Here is a 16,141-nt window from a genome sequence, read left to right as displayed (position 1 = left end):
GGAACAGTTTCTAACCATAGCCTGATAACCATTCTACCTGATCCATTTACCAATGACTGCCCCAGATTCAACATGCCACATACTTCATAATTTTCTGTACTCAAAACTCCCTAGCTAACCATTACCTATCCCCATCCCAACCCCATCCTGTGTGTGTGTGTGTGTGTGTGTGTGTGTGTGTGTGTGCGCGCGCGCGCGCGCGTGTGTTGCGGGAGGGGGAGAGGGAAGGGAAGGGCGGTGGCAGGTAGTATATGGACCATATTGAGTGATGCCTGTGCTAAAAAAGGAAATGCTATTCAGAATTCAATTCTCAACAAAACAGCAGGAGTTTGTTGGTTAAGTAAAAGGAAACAAAATACTGAGAAAATGAAGCAAATTTCAGGAAAAGGAAGTCATTTTAGAATTATAAAAGGGTAGAAAACATGTGTCCTCTGGGTTTCTGAGAAAGGAATGAGACTATAAAAGATTAGGGAACCAAAGACATACAAGAAATAAAATCACCAGAGTAACAGGAGAAAAGTAAAAGCCCAGGACAAGCAAATCTTTAAAAACAAAAACAAAAAAACTAAGAGCCTTTAAAATATGAAGTAGGCCTGCACAGACAGATATTCCTATTTTATAACATCCTCTATAACTTTACCCTCAGAATTGAACAAAGAATAAACACTACTGAGAGACTTTGCAGTAAAGGTAGGTAGGATAGCCAAAGAATGGTTTGTAATGTGAGTCCAGAACATCCAACTGATAAAAATTTCACTGCTTACAATAGAAAAGACAAAATCTTGTCTTTTACTACAACATGGGTTGAACTACAGAGTCAGATAAGCAAAATAAATTAGAAGAAAGACAAATAACAGATAATGTCCCTTGTGTATATATAGAAATAAGCATGGAAATAGATGATGTTTGATAAAAAAAACAAACTCTTTATGAAAGGTGGGAGAGTAGCCAAAAAAGTGGAGAGGGTCCAAAGCACTGCAGAGATACCAGCACTTTGGTGGTGGGTTATGAGATGGTACACTGTACCCTGAAAACATAACGACATTTAAAAGGGGCGGGGGAGGAGGGAGCAGCTCAAAGAGTGAACTGCAAGACTGCATACCCTAAATGCACAAGGCCCTCCAGGTTCAATCCCCAGCACTGCATACCTCCCAGAGCAGAGCTGAGATCTCAAACAAAAATCAGATAAATTTTTAAAAGTCATAAAGAGAGATCCCTGCAAGCACTGAGTATGGTTCAAAAATAAACAAATAAAGTAAATCCCCAAGGACCAAAAACCTAACATTCAAGGATGAACTGGTATTTCATTGTGGGAGCAGCAGATCTACACAATTAAGTTTTTGTTTTGTTTTTTGGGCCACACCCCAGAGTGCTTAGGGCTTACTCCCAGCCTGGCTTTCAGGGATCACTCCTCAAAGGCCCAGGGGACTATATGGGATGCCAGGGATAGAAACAGGGTCAGCCGTGGGTAAGATCAAGTAACCTACCCAGTTTCTTATATAATTTTTTCTTTTAGATTTACACATTTAAACTGTTGGTGAGTTCATGGATTTTTAATTTTATTTTGGTTTGTCTTTTTAGGCCACACCTAGTACTGCTAAGGACTTATACCTGGCTATGCATTAGATCACTTCTTAAGACTATATGGAGTTGAGGATTGAACCTGGATAAGCTTCATGTAAGACAAGCTCCCTGCCTGCTGATTTCCTCTCCAGCCCTGGATCTTTTATTATTAACACTAATTCAACCAAACTATACTTTGAAGAAATATGTCAGATTCAAAATTTTAATTTAATAATTTTAATAATATTTTTAAAACTATTTGGTGCTTACAACAAAACACTGTTACTCTTTACTGAAGTAATTTGCAAAATAAATTCTCCCTCATTTTATGAAGATTTCAGCACTTTTGTTCATTGTCTTTCTAAATTATTTATATATATAATTCCTGTTGTACTTTTTGATTCTTTCAATGTCCATGCAGTTATTGAGCCCACTAAAATAACCCTGACCTCTAGGATCCTTGATGGAATTTTTTCCCAGGACCTATTTTGTTTGGGACTATAGTCAGGGTATCTCTGGCTTAGTGTTTGAGGGACTGAGTGGTGAGAAAAATCTCACTTTTTCCTGCACTTATCAAAAAGGCAACAAAATAAAAAGAATACTGATGGAGCTGAAGATAGTACAGGGGTTAAGCTGTTTGCCTTGCATGTGGCAGACGGTTTGATCTCAGCACCACACCTGACCACTACCAGCAGTGATCCCTAAGCACAGACAGGAGTAAGCTCTGAGTAGCACTTTTAATTTATTAAAGCCTAAATAAATAGAATGCTTTTGATGGTAGATATTGGTATTTTGATGGTAAATGTGTTATGGTATTGCTGTAACCCTAAAATTATAACATTTACACTCCAAAAGCAAACCAACTGGTACCTCAATTGAAAAAGAGAGACAATGTTTGGTAAGAGAAGAACCATAAACAAAATTTTACTTATTGCCGGGACAATGCAGGATGTAAAATACATTTACTTACCTTTAACAATCTTCTTTGCACAGTCATTATATACTTGTTCTTGAGATGTGTTTGACTGGAACACCCGATCAAATGCGTATGGTTTGGACTGAAACAGAAACAAAGATTTCAATTATACAAACTAAAGGTGAATGGAAATTTTTAATAAAGTAAAACAAGAATAACTGGTTCATCTCTTCTATATTTTCAGGGCCTAGCAAAAAAAAAAATCACAACTATTCAGTAAGGTAGCATTGTTCTCCCATTGTTCATCGATTTGCTCACTAGTAACGTCTTACAACAAATTGTGAGACTTGTTACTGTTTTTGGCATATCGAATACGTCATGGGTAGCTTGCCAGGCTTTGCCGTGGGGGCGAGATACTCTTGACAGCTTCCTGGGCTCTCTGAGAGGGGTGGAGAATCGAATCTGGGTTGGCCACATGCAAGGCAAATGCCTTACCGGCTGTGCTATCGCTCCAGCCCCAAAGCACCCAAATATTGCCGAGCAAATTTTTATTTAACAAGGACCTACTCTGGCACAGTCAAAACCAGTATCATTTTGCACAGAAGAAAACTAGAACCTTCAAAGTAAAAAACTGCTCATAATAAAACTAAAGTTCAAATCTAAATATTATCAGCAGAGGGTTCTTTCTACCACTCAGCTTTTCAGTTTAATGCAAATTAAACTTTTTTTTTTTGGCTTTTGCTTTTTGGGTCACACCCGGCGATACACAGGAATTACTCCTGGCTCTGCACTCAGGATTTACCCCGGGAGGTGCTCGGGGGACCATGTGGGATGCTGGGAATAGAACCCGGGCCTGCCGCCTGCAAGGCAAATGCCCTACCTGCTGTGCTATTGCTCTAGCCCCTATGTAATGTAACACTTTTAAATCATCCATTCAGTTAAAAAATATTTATGAAATACTTATTGTGCTAGGTGCTGTACTGAAACCTGAGTACATGCATAGATATGGAAGGATAGACAGAAGAATACCAGGGAAACCCTTCAAAGAAGTGGCATTTAAAAACTGAACATTAAGTGACAACTTAGCTCACTCTCTCAATATTAATCATGAAAGAGAGTATGAGTGTGGCAAAGTAGTCTATGAACTGCAAATGGGATAATTAAAGAACCTAAGGCAAAAAAGGAATTTATAGCATTCAAGAAATCAGAGAAACAAAGACTGAATGCAAATGTCAACATGTGAAAAAGGCAAATAATACCTTATTTCTAAAACCTGTAACATTGTGGATGCACTAAAAGGAAACTGGGAACTCTATCCTGAGGACACACGTAGAAAATAGTCAACATATTCTGAGGAATCAAGAGCCATAAAATGGAAAAGCAAAACATAAGTATTTTAGCCAGCCAAGAAAAGAGAATTATTTCTAAAGTATACTATGTCAAATACAGCTTTGTCAAAGAGAGACCTCACATGTATCCAGCAACAATTGTCAAACTGGAATAGGAAGAACGGGAGAACTGTTGTTGGTGGTGCTCAGAGGAATATATGTGGTAGCAGGTACCAAACCCAGTTGGCTATTGTGATAGGCAAGCGCCTTATCCACTGTACTAACTCTCTGGCCATGAAAGATTTTTTTTAAACATGAAAAAAACCTAAGTCAAATTTAAAAGTTAGTACAAAAAGCAAGGATAGCAAGGACCTAAAGACAAGAGGAGGCAGGGGATTCTGAGTATTTCCAAGCATATACCTGAGTCATTTTAGCCTCTTTTAAATTAAAAGGAAGCTGAGCCATACAAACAATCATAACCCCAGAAAATCCTTAACTTTATAGAACATTGCCTAGTTCTTAACTAGAAAAGACACTACTTTTGTAGGTGGCTTTGCAACTATAAGCCACTCATTCAGTTCTGGATACTATGAGGTGGTAGTCTGTAGACAGTTGTCTCATGAGAGGTTTTGCTTTCCTGATAAAAGGAAAAGTTTTGTTTCCCTGTCTCAGCTGAAGCTGCCCTTTCTCCTTTCTGAAATGAATGTCTGCAGCTGTTGCATCAAAATTTTTCTTTGGGTTTTTGGACCACACCCGGCAGTGTTCAGGGGTTACTCCTGGCCCTGCACTCAGGAATTACTCCTGGCATTACTTGGAGGACTATACGTGATACCGGGATTGAACCCAGATCAGGAGTGTACAAAGCAAACATCCTACCTGATGTATTATCGCTCCAGCCCTGGAGCTGTAGCATCAATCTTACAAATATGATGATGAAAAGGCAATAGTTAAGAATATTTTTCTCTCTTTGTTTATCCAGTAAACATTTGTGATTATAAAGTATCAAATATGATTATCACAAATTTAGAAATGGTATTCAATCAGTAAAGATCATATATTTCAAAGAGTAGCACTGTAGCATGGTCCTCCCGTTGTTCATTGATTTGCTCGAGTGGGCCCAGTAACATCTCCATTGTGAGACTTATTGTAGTGTGTTTTGGCATATTATTATTATTATTATTATTATTATTATTATCTCATTCCTACTTTGGACATACTGGCAGGCTACCGAATGTAACCTGCCCACACGGCAGAGTCTGGCAAACGCCCCATGGTGTACCCAATATGCCAAATACCAGTAACAATGATGGGTCTTATTCTCCTAAAGAGAATATGGGGCTGGAGCGATAGCACAGCGGGTAAGGCGTTCGCCTTACAAGCGGCCAACATGGTCGACCCGAGTTCGATTCCTCCGCCCCTCTCGGAAAGCCCAGCAAGCTACCGAGAGTATTCGATATGCCAGACACAGTAACAACAAAGTCTCCAATGGAGACGTTACTGGGCCCGCTCGAGCAAATCGACGATCAATGGGAGGGCCTTTACCTTACCTTTACCTTATTCTCCTAAAGAGCCTTGAATATGGCACTTTCTTAAAAATCTCAGGGCTAGGATGAAAGAGACGTTACTGGGGCCTGCTCGAGGCAATCGACGAATAACAGGATGATCGTGATTGTTTTGGCATATCGGATATGTCATGGGGAGCTTGCCAGGCTTTGCCGTGCAGGCAAGATACTCTTGGTAGCTTGCCGGGCTCTCGGAGGGGGGCGGAGGAATCGAACCCAGGTCGCCCTGGTTGGCTGCATACAAGGCAAACGCCCTTCCCGCTGTGCTAGAAGATAAGGTCCAGAAGAACTTGAAGACCAGGAAGCGCTACACCAGAACCTGTTATCAATGATCAACTGTTATGGCCCTGAGGGAACTCACAATTTAGTAAAGAGACTGCAAGCAATTGAAACCTTTTATTCAATGAACAGATTAAAAGAAAAATTGGAGGTGGAGTGATAGTACAGTGGGTAGGGAGTTTTCCTTGCATAAGGTTGACTCTGGTTTGATCCCCAGCGTATGGTTCCCTGGGCACCGCCAGAAATAAGTCCTGAGTGCAGAGGCAGGAGTTATACCTAAGCATTGCCAGTGTGGTTCAAAACCAAAAAATAAAAAATATAAAAGCAAAAGTAAACAAGGATTAATTCTGATTTTTCTTGCAATAAATAAGCTAATAACTGAATAGATTAAAGCATAAAAACAACTGTATTCCTCTAATTGAATTAATAGAATCTTATTAAAATAAATATTTAAAGACTATTAAGAACACTATTAAACTTCAAGATACATCTCCAGGTACTGGTGAGATAGCAAAAGGGCTGGAGAAAATGGTTTGCCTGCAGAAGCCCGGGTTTGGCCCTCAGCACTGCACAGTCCTCTCAGTGCCTCCAGGAGTGATCCCCAAGCACTGGACTGGGAAGCAGCCTTTAAACTTCAATGAGTATGACTTGAAATCAAAAATAATTTTTAAAAATGTTATAAGACACATTCCCAGTTTATATTCATAATCAATGATATGAACCAGTTATATATTCCAAATTTAATGGATAATAGTAAAGTCCGACTCATGAATATGTTATGCAGTTCTTTAGCATTACTTTTTAACAAACATGCATATGACCACTATGATTCTAGTAGGTAATATGAACACACAAACATTTTAAAAGATTTAGGTCGAAGGGCTAGAGAGATAGTACAGAGGACAGGGCACTTGCCTTCCATGCAGTTGACCCAGGTTTGATCCGGGTACCCCATATGGTTCTCTGTGGACCACCAGAAACAATTCCTAAGTGCAGAGCAAAGAGTGACCTCTGGACATCACCAGGTATGACCCAAAAACCAAATGGAAGTTTTAAAAATCAAGGTTAAGACCGATTTTTTTTTTAAGGTTTTCTTTTAAGCTGGATCTGGAGAGCTGGCTCAAAGGGCTAGAACAAAAAGCTTTATGTGTAGGAGTTCAGGGTTCAAACCCTGGCACCAAAAGGTTCCCCTAAGCACTCCCCAGCACAAAGCTGGGAGTAGCCCCTGAAAAATCCAGGTGAGGTTTGTTTAAAGTTAGAAGCTAAACACAAAACTTAAGGTAGGCAAGACAGCACAGAGGGTAGGTGTCTGTCTTTACACACAACCGGGGCTCAATCCCTGGCACCCCCATTCACTCTCCTAAAGCCTGCCAAAAGTAACTGCTGAGCACAGAGCCAAAGTCGGTTAGAAGCACTGTTGGATATAGCACCCTCCCCCCCCCCAAAAAAAACCCTGAAAGTGCTTAGCATTAAACAGTGACAAATTATCTTTAATAACAAAACTAAACTATAACTTTAAGCAAGACAGAGATACTTCTGATTAGAGACCCTGTTTCAATTTTTTTCACCTGCAGACTGGCTCCAGCCTGGACGTTCAAAGCCATGATTCTAAACTAAATGAAGTACACTGGTATTTTTCAACCTTCTGCATCTCTACAGGTATGGTAACTCCTCAAAAGGTGGTAAAGTCACTAACGTACACTGGCTTCCTAGGATGAAAACAAGATTTGTGAAACATAAAAACTACTTCTAACTGCCTATAATTAAAGGACACTTTTTAACTAGTAATTTTTCAAATAAATTAGACCCTTATTCTTCAACCTGTGGTCTGGAGAAATTTCCTGGTGGTCTAATTTTCCAGTAACGCAGTGGGCTAAGCAGCAGATGCTGCAGTACCAAAAAATTATGTTGTAATTTTATAACATTGTACTTAAGAAATAAAATACTACACTAGCTTTTGTTTTTTTCTTAACCCTCAGCTATCCACAAAATATTCCTACTCTCCCCAGTCCTCAGGTATAAAAGGCCGAGGAATGCTGGCTTAACCAACTCAGTATTTAGATATCTATACTGAATTGTTCTATTATATAGTTTCTTTGCCTTACAATAGCTATTTTACAGTCTTTATATAACTTCAGATTTCAACTAAAAAAAAACCAAAGTCACAAAGATGCATTTACAGCTAATGAGTTTCAATGGGACAAAAACAAATAGTTCATCTGAACTGCAACCACTTTTTAAGATTTTATTGGTTGACAGTAGTTGCAGCTTCCAGTGGTCGCACACTAGGTGGCAGTTACCCAGTGAAGTGATTTGCTGCATTTGCAGAAGAATGAACAAGTTCAGTTAGAAAAGAGCATTCTGGCAAAGACATGCCATGCCTGTCCCCAGATTTCTGAAAACTGATCTTTAGAACACAGGATTATATAAAATTTGATTTTCTGTAGTTTGATACTGTAGGTAACCTTCCATATTGTAAAGGTATGTGATAATGGCTCCTTCAATTTTTTTTTCTTGTTTTGTGGGCCACACCTAGCAGTGGATAGAACTTGGGCTCTACGCATGCATGCAAAGTATGTGCTCTAGTCCTCTGAGTCATCTCCTCTAAAGGTAATCAGGATCAAACATGAAATGATCATTCTCTTGGTAACAGGATGATCATTCTTTTGGTAATAGGGAACTTGGTAAAATAATCTCGTTAGGTTTAATCTCTAACTTCAATGATACAGAACCTGTTTTGGTTTCTGCCAGCCTCTATACTATAGTATCCATTCTATAGAGGCAAAACTGCAATCAGCGTCTGCAGGTGCGGGACTTACGATGGGTCACTGAAGATACTAACACTGAGGATGCTTTCTGTTTCCTTAAAGAAGGTACTGAATTTTTGTTTGTTTTTTTCCCTGAAAATGGGGTGGGGCTATAGGCCAAATAAACATGGGAACCTCTGCTCTATAGTGAGGTTAAGTAAAGATACATGACAATGCAAACGTGAACACTCTACTTCTATGATGTCTAAATGCTGAATTCTATTGGTATTTTTCCTGGTATTCTCCACAGATGAGTGCTACACAAGGTATTTACGCTTACAACCCCTTCTCCCCCCTCCTTCCTTTTTTGTGGATAACAATGTCCTCTTAAAACAAATAAATACCATAAGATTACAAGATTTGTCAGTCCTGGGGCTATATTCAAAACCACTCACTACGTGGGTAACAAGAAAAATATTGGGACAAAGTATTGGAAAATGAAGTGACCTGAAAATCGGAATCCTTAAAACTTACTTCTCACTGATACATAAATTGTACTTTCATCATAAATACCCTAAATATTCTTTAAACTACTTACAACTTAAATTATAATGAGAAGAGTGTATAAAATGTTAAATTGATGATTAAAAGTCATGTTTTAGGGGCTAGAATGATAGTACAGCAACTGCCTGACTCATGGTCAACCCAAGTTCAATCCAGGACACCTGGCCCCCACCAACAGTGATCCCTGAGCACAGAGTCAGGAATAAACCCTAAGCACTGGCGGGTGTGGCCCTGAAACAAAACAAAGAAGTTGTTTTAAACACTGCATTGCAGCAACCCATTCTTAAACTATTTTCAATCATTTATAAAATGAACAAAACCAAGAGATAATTTAATTAAGAGTAATTTTACCCCTCTCACCTGCCCTGACAAATCCCCAAACCTAAAAAGTCATTAATAAGATACCTCAATGCAAGAAATTTGTTTCTTAAAATAATGGATTAAAAATATCGCTTTACATTTATTAAGACTATGTAACTATGCTGTACTGTATTGGGGCATATACTACTTGTCTACAGCTTACCAGTTTACCTAGGTCAACTAACTGGTCACTACAGATTCGCAACTCAATCTAACCATTGCTCTGAATGCTACCATGAGGCATTACTAAAAAAAAAGCTTGATGATTTTAAGATTCTCACAACTTTATCCTAGCAATATATGCTTCCTGCAGCAATCACTTTTTTCTTCTAACTCTTCTTTTATGCTGTATTTGATCTGTATCAGAAAGGGAATCATGTGCCAAGAATTGGATCAGTAGCCTCATACATGTGGGGCATATACTCCAACACTGATCGCCATTCCCTGGCCCCTCACTGAGTATCATCAAGAAGACATGGCATGAGTCCTAAATCTAGCTTTCCAACCACTTAAACTTAGTGATACGGATAATCCTGTACATACAATGAGGCATTTTCAATACAAGACCTGAAGTGTCAACCACTGTTGAAGCAGAGTAATCACAAAAAGTATGGAAAATTAGTAGCCTTATGCTCACCAACTAACAAAGCTTCCTTGCCATCTTAAACACATCATTCTCTAGGCAAAGGGGGAATAGTCTGCTTAATTTCTTGGCCTAAGAGCTTCTTTTGTGCACTTGTTAACTTTAGTGCTGCCCTATATATCAATGCTTTTATTCTTCAACGTCCAGCCCTTCCGCAGTGGCCTTTTTGTCATATCTCCAAATTAAGCTGCACAAACAACACATTAAATATGGAATGCCATTAGAGACAAAGTTAATATTGAATTTTTGTACCACAATAGTAATGTAGAAAAAAGTTCTGCCACATGGCATTACCAAGAACATGGAATTTAATTTCTAGCCACAGATCAGTGTTCTGTAGGAAGTATTTATAATTTATTTCAATCTCCTTGAACTGGAAATGCTATTTCCAGCTACCTTTCAATACTAGAAATTCGATCTCAAAATAAAAAAGAAAGCCAACCTTACATTCTGGTCTCCCAGACAATGCAGCCAACTCTATGGTACATATTAATGTAGATCGCACCATCCTAGATATTACCAAAACACTTCCTAAAGTGAGATCTCAATTGCAGCATTAGGACCCTAAATACTACAAGAAACCTCATCTATCGCTGATTTTTCTTTAAATCATTTTAAAAGCTATCATAACACTCGATAAACATTTGAAAAAAAGAAAAACCACAATCTTCCCTAGGCCACGACCCCCTAAAATCCCTCTGCAGCGAGATTATGGCTCTTCCTGTGCACTTACTTAACCCAACGCGGACCCGGCTCGATCTGCGAGCAGATTACACAAAACCGACCCACTCGGATTTCAAAAGGGAACGCTGGACGCGTCCACCCGGGGCCGCCATCTGCAGATCGACATGAAAATTCATTCATGACCCAGAAGGCGTTGGGCGGGCGGGGAATGGTACAGGCACAGGTACAGCCACGGCTGCAGTCTGTCCTCCTCCCGCGGGGCCAACCACGGGGCTCAACCCTCAGTGCGTCTCACTGTCAATGAAAGGCGGAGGTAGGTTGGCAGTCTCGGGGACTGGAGGGCAGGGTCCCTGACGCCACTCCCTAAGAGAACTTCAATCTCACACTTTGGAGAGCGAGGCACTAGCAACACCACTCCCCCCCCCCACACACACACACTCCCTGAAAGAACTTCAATCTCACTTTGGAGGGCGAGGCACAGATTCAATGGCACCAGCAACACTAAACACACACACACACACACACACACACACACACACACAAAGAGAACTTCAATCTCACACTTTGGAGAGCGAGGCACTAGCAACACCACTCCCCCCCCCACACACACACACTCCCTGAAAGAACTTCAATCTCACTTTGGAGGGCGAGGCACAGATTCAATGGCACCAGCAACACTAAACACACACACACACACACACACACACACAAAGAGAACTTCAATCTCACACTTTGGAAGACAAGGAACATCGACTGCACCGACACTAAACACACACACACACACACACACACACACCAGCCAACAAGAATATCACACTTTGGAGGGCTAGGCACATCGACGGCACCAGCGACACACACACTCCCTAAGAGAACTTCAATCTCATACTTTGGAAGTGAGACACATCGACGGCACCAGCCACACACACACACACATACGGCCATCGAGCACTCCACGCGCTACACACACACACACACGCGGGGCCAACAGGCACTCCACACGCTCCCCAGACAGTTCCTCCCGCGCCCCAGATGGGGGAGTGTCCCCGCCTGAGCCTCCCCGCAGCGCAGGCCGGGGTGGGGGCGGCGATCCCCGACGCCCCTGGGCGCCGGCCTGGCCCGGCTCGGCCGCGGGTGAGGCTCGCGACGTGCCAGGAGGGCTGCGCGCTCCGGGGGGGCTCCCTCTTCCTTCTGCACCCCGACCCCCCGCCCCCGGCGCCCCCGGCCGCACTCACCGCGATCATGACCGTGTCTTCGCCCTGGAACTTGGCGACGTACTTGTCGCCGCGGTTCACCTCGGAGTCGTTGAGCGGTCTGAAGCGACACATCACTTTGATGTTGCATTCCGCCGGGTCCGCCATCTTTCTCGCGGCCGGCGCCCGGCAGCCACTCGCCGCCTCTCAAGCCTCGGAGGAGCAGAGCCCGGGTGGGCTGGGGGTGGGCGAAGGCCGAGAGGAGTCGGGGAAGGAGAAGGGGGGCCTGCAGTCGGCCGCGTCGCGCTGAGACCCCCACGGGGGCGGCCGGGGAAACGGGCCTCGAAGCGCCGGCGCCGGCAGCCGTCGCCCTGAGGCTCACTTCCGATCCATCATGGCAGCCATGGCGGCCCGGCACCGGAGGAGTGTCCGCGCCTCCTCAGCGTCTGCCTCGCGAGCTCTGAGCCGGGTACGGGGGCCGAGAGGGGCCCTGCGCGGCGGGGCTGTGACTGTCTCGCTTCTCCAGGGAAAGGGCGCGCCGGCTCCGGCGTCTGCCCGCCCGCCCGCTCGCTCGCTCTCCGGCCTCGCCAGCTACCGCCCGACCACTCCTGAGGCCGCAGACCGGCGACGGGCGGCAGGATGGGCGGCGCGGGAGCAGCACGGCGCAGGCGCGAAGGACCCGGCGCGCCTGGCGGCCAATCAGCGCCCGCCTTCGCCACCGCCCCGCAGCCTCTGTGTGCCGGGGGACAGGAGGGGGAGGGTGGCTGGGGGTCGCAGGTTCAAGTTTTCCTGGACGCTCAGTTGCAAAAGTGCTCTCGGTCCCTGGCAGCCGCTGCGCCCAGCTGCTCTCTTCTCGCTGCAGAAGGCCCGGGCCTAATCGGACCGACGCGCTTTGCTTCCTGTTCTTTAAGGGAGAGGGATCTGTTAGAGCTATTTTTAACGATCAACGGTGTTTATTTTAAATAAAAGACGATAGCCCTGTCCGGAAGTGGCTGCTAGCTCATTGGTCCGGAGCAACGAACGGGAAGATTTGACTGGCAGTGGGAACGTGGCTCTTTGGTTTATGTCATTGCTCTTATTTGGGCTGGGCAGGCAGTGATGTGAAAGAAAAAAGGAAGTTTGTCCTAAGAAACGAGGAAGGTTGCTGAAGAAATGTGGAGCCTTAGGGTGAGAAGGGAGAAAGCATTTAGTGACCCCGCAGCAGCTCCACTTTCCGGTAATAAACGTGGAACTCACCGGTCCCAAGGTCGGAGCAACCACTGACCCCGAGTGTAAAGATGGTCTTAACAGGCCAGGGTAGGTTGGTAATTGCTTGTCGAAGGAAGAATCCCACACTGTTGAACTCGCCACCGGTTTTTAGCCTCCCTCCAAAGGCTCTTGCTAGAAAATGGTTCTATGGGAGAACAGGTAAAGCTTTCCTCGGAAAGCTTTCTGAGGAGGCCTTCTTATCCTCCCATTCGTCCTTAGTACCTCCAGGAAAGAATAAAAATTCCAACAAATTAAGAAAGTTTTATTGACCTACATGAAGGAAGAGGTCACACCTGGGGAATGTAGGGCACCTCCCAAACTAAATGAAGTGGTTGCAGAGCTTTGAGAAAACTGTGAAGTTTGGGTAAAAATTAAATAAATATGCTATAATAATTAGTATGTAGAATTTTAAAAGTTCCCAGAAAAAGCAGAGCTGCAGGCTACCATTGGACCTTAGGGTCTACTTTCCTAACTATAAAATTAAGATAGAGGTAGAATGTTGTCTTCAGAGACACCGTCTCCAAAATTCTGTGCCTGGCTCAGAAGTCCATCAGAGCCCCTTTCCTACATTGCTAACCCTCCAGGAAAGACTGTGATATTTTACTGATAGAGTTACAGACATTTTCTGGGAGTTTGATTTTTGAGGATAACATTTGCAGCAAATAAGAAAGCAGAAGCGTGTAATAGCAGGTAGTCAGAAGTTATAAGTCTTTGCTTGCTGCTTCTTATGAAGCTCTTTTCTTTCCAGTCATCTGCTCTTTTCTCTCTGAGCTCCCATCAACAATTGCTGGAATATTTTATTATTTCAGTTGTTGGGCTGCACCTGGCGGTGCTCAGGGATCACCCCTATCGGGCTCAGGGGGCCCATGGATGTCCTGGATCAAATGTGGGTTTACTGCATGCAAGGCAGGCACCATTCCCCCCTGTACTATAGCTCCAGCCCCATGGAACCTCTTATCTACAGACCGACCTTAGTTTTAGTGCCACATCCAGCAGTTCTCCCAGACTGTTTCCAGCTCAGTGCTTGAGGGTCATTTCCAGCAGTGCTCAGAGACTGCTCCTCACAGGGTATCTAGCCCAATTCTTGATAAGCAAAACTCTCACTCCAGCCTTTTGCCCTGTCTTCCCAGTTCTCTAACCTTGAACTTGTAACCTTTGTAATATTCCCATCTCTCCAGCTATCTAAATATTTTTGCCTTGGAGTTTTTATTTATTTGGTTTGGGGGCCACACCTGGACATGTTCAGGGGTTACTCCTGGCTCTGTGCTTCAGGGATATCTCCTGGTTGTACTGGGAGACCAGATTGGTGCTGGGGGGTTGAATTTCGGTCTGAGGTTTACAAAAGCCTTAATCCCTGCCATTTAATTATCTTTTCGGTATCTTTAATTATCTGTAGATGCACATTCTCTGGTCATTGAGCTTATCCAGGTGTACAAAACATCCAAGATGCGTCACAGAACTTACAGGGCTCATGGGCAAATTAAGCCCTATATGATCTCTCCCTGCCACATTGAGATGCCTCTAACTGAAAAAGAGCAGATTGCTTCTAAACTGAAGAGGGAGTTGGATAGAACATAAAGAAAAACAAAAGAAGCAAAAACGTATAACCCGGGAATAAACTCAGAATCAAATAAATAGAAATCTAAGTAGACTGAAAAAAAATATCCTCCTCCCCATCCCTTGCCTTTGGTGTCTGGAGTTTGAGGGTTGCACAATTGTACTTGCTCATTTTGTGGTGCTCACACAGTGGTTGCAGTGTGCCGGAGGTCACACAGCTGTTGTGGTGCTGTGGATCATAACATCAGTGCTAGAGATTGTGGTCAGAGATTTGGGATGGGGCCAGGGATCAACTTTGTGACCTCATACATATCAGACCGGTGCTTTGTCCACCGAGTCCCTTGCCCGAGTCTCAGGCTATGAGTGGTACTTTCACCCATACAGATTTAGACCATTAACTCTCCACTGTGGAAGTTCATTCCCAAAGATAGTTCTCCAAAGAACTAACTATAGTAACCTGGATTCGAAGCATGATCTAGCCTTTCTCCTTGAGTCCTGCCTTGTCCTTGACATCCAAGATAATGTGAGAGAAGCGAGTCACTGCATGCTATCTGAGACTAGGCGAAAAGTCTGGTAATTTCAAGTTTGGTCTCGTATATTTTTTATGGGTGCATTGAATGCTATCTAAGAAGACTCACCATGGGTGTGAGTGGGGGGGATACGAACTGGTCAATGGTACAAGGGCCTTTGGAGTCTCAAGATTGAGGCTGAGAATATCACCTACAAGCACTGAGCATAATCCTGAGAAATAGGTTTCTTGCTGATTGATTCCCAAATTAAAAGTGTGTGAGCACAGCAACTTAAAAAAATGTATGGCAGTCAGTTGTGGGACCCCCATGCACCCACCCCCAGCAACCACGTGTGTAAGTATTGAAAATAAAGTATGAGTGCCACAGTCAAGTGCATGTGTGATCCCAAATCATCATAGCAATTGCAAAATCATGAATGTCAGCACCATTACAAACACATGACCTTGACTGTAATAAGTTTTTAAAAATATATCAAGAGTTGTCAAAGACATAGAACAAGTAAAAGACTCATGCCTAGCTTATGAGAATAAAAAGTGTGACAGGAAAGGGTGGGGGGCGGTGAGGGGAAATCAAGAAAATGACTATCTCTTTGAGAATACCATGGTTCAAAAGCAATCTAAATGTCGAGACTCTAGTTTCACTGGTCCTTCCTGATCTCCAGCCAACCTTTCCCAGCTCCCAGAACCAGATTTATAAGCGAAGTCACCTTGAACAGTTCAGACCAACACACCCATCAGCAGAATGCCAGTGAACAACCTCAACCAACACCTTGAAAGCAAAATAATTTCCCTGGCTGTGAGCTGCCCAAATTCCTGGTTCTTAAAATCATGAGATGTAATGAAATGATTTGAGATTGAATCTAGTTATTCCATTTCAAAGTGTTAGTTACACAACAGTAGATAACTGCAATCAGAAGCCAAAACTAGTTTATATCCTGGAAATAATTCAACTATCCTTTTTCAAATGTGTA

At 43.1% G+C, this 16,141-nt stretch overlaps 1 protein-coding gene across 1 annotated transcript in view; it reads right to left on the bottom strand.

Annotated features, from left to right (window-relative positions):
* KIF5B (kinesin family member 5B) overlaps positions 1-12,489 on the bottom strand; it is a 50,444-nt gene extending 37,955 nt beyond the window's left edge. The window contains exons 1-2 of the mRNA XM_056131064.1: positions 11,879-12,489; positions 2,534-2,621 (exon numbers count right to left, since the gene is read on the bottom strand). Coding sequence (XP_055987039.1) covers positions 2,534-2,621; positions 11,879-12,004 — 214 coding nt within the window. The 5' untranslated portion in view covers positions 12,005-12,489. The remainder of the gene's footprint in view (positions 1-2,533; positions 2,622-11,878) is intronic.
* Between the last annotated feature and the right edge of the window lie 3,652 nt (positions 12,490-16,141).

This window comes from Sorex fumeus, unplaced genomic scaffold (genome assembly GCF_029834395.1).
Source record: "Sorex fumeus unplaced genomic scaffold, SorFum_2.1 ptg000007l, whole genome shotgun sequence".
Classification (NCBI taxonomy): domain Eukaryota; kingdom Metazoa; phylum Chordata; class Mammalia; order Eulipotyphla; family Soricidae; genus Sorex; species Sorex fumeus.
The sequence above is the reverse complement of the archived record's forward strand: the minus strand, read 5'-3'. Positions and strand labels throughout refer to the sequence as shown.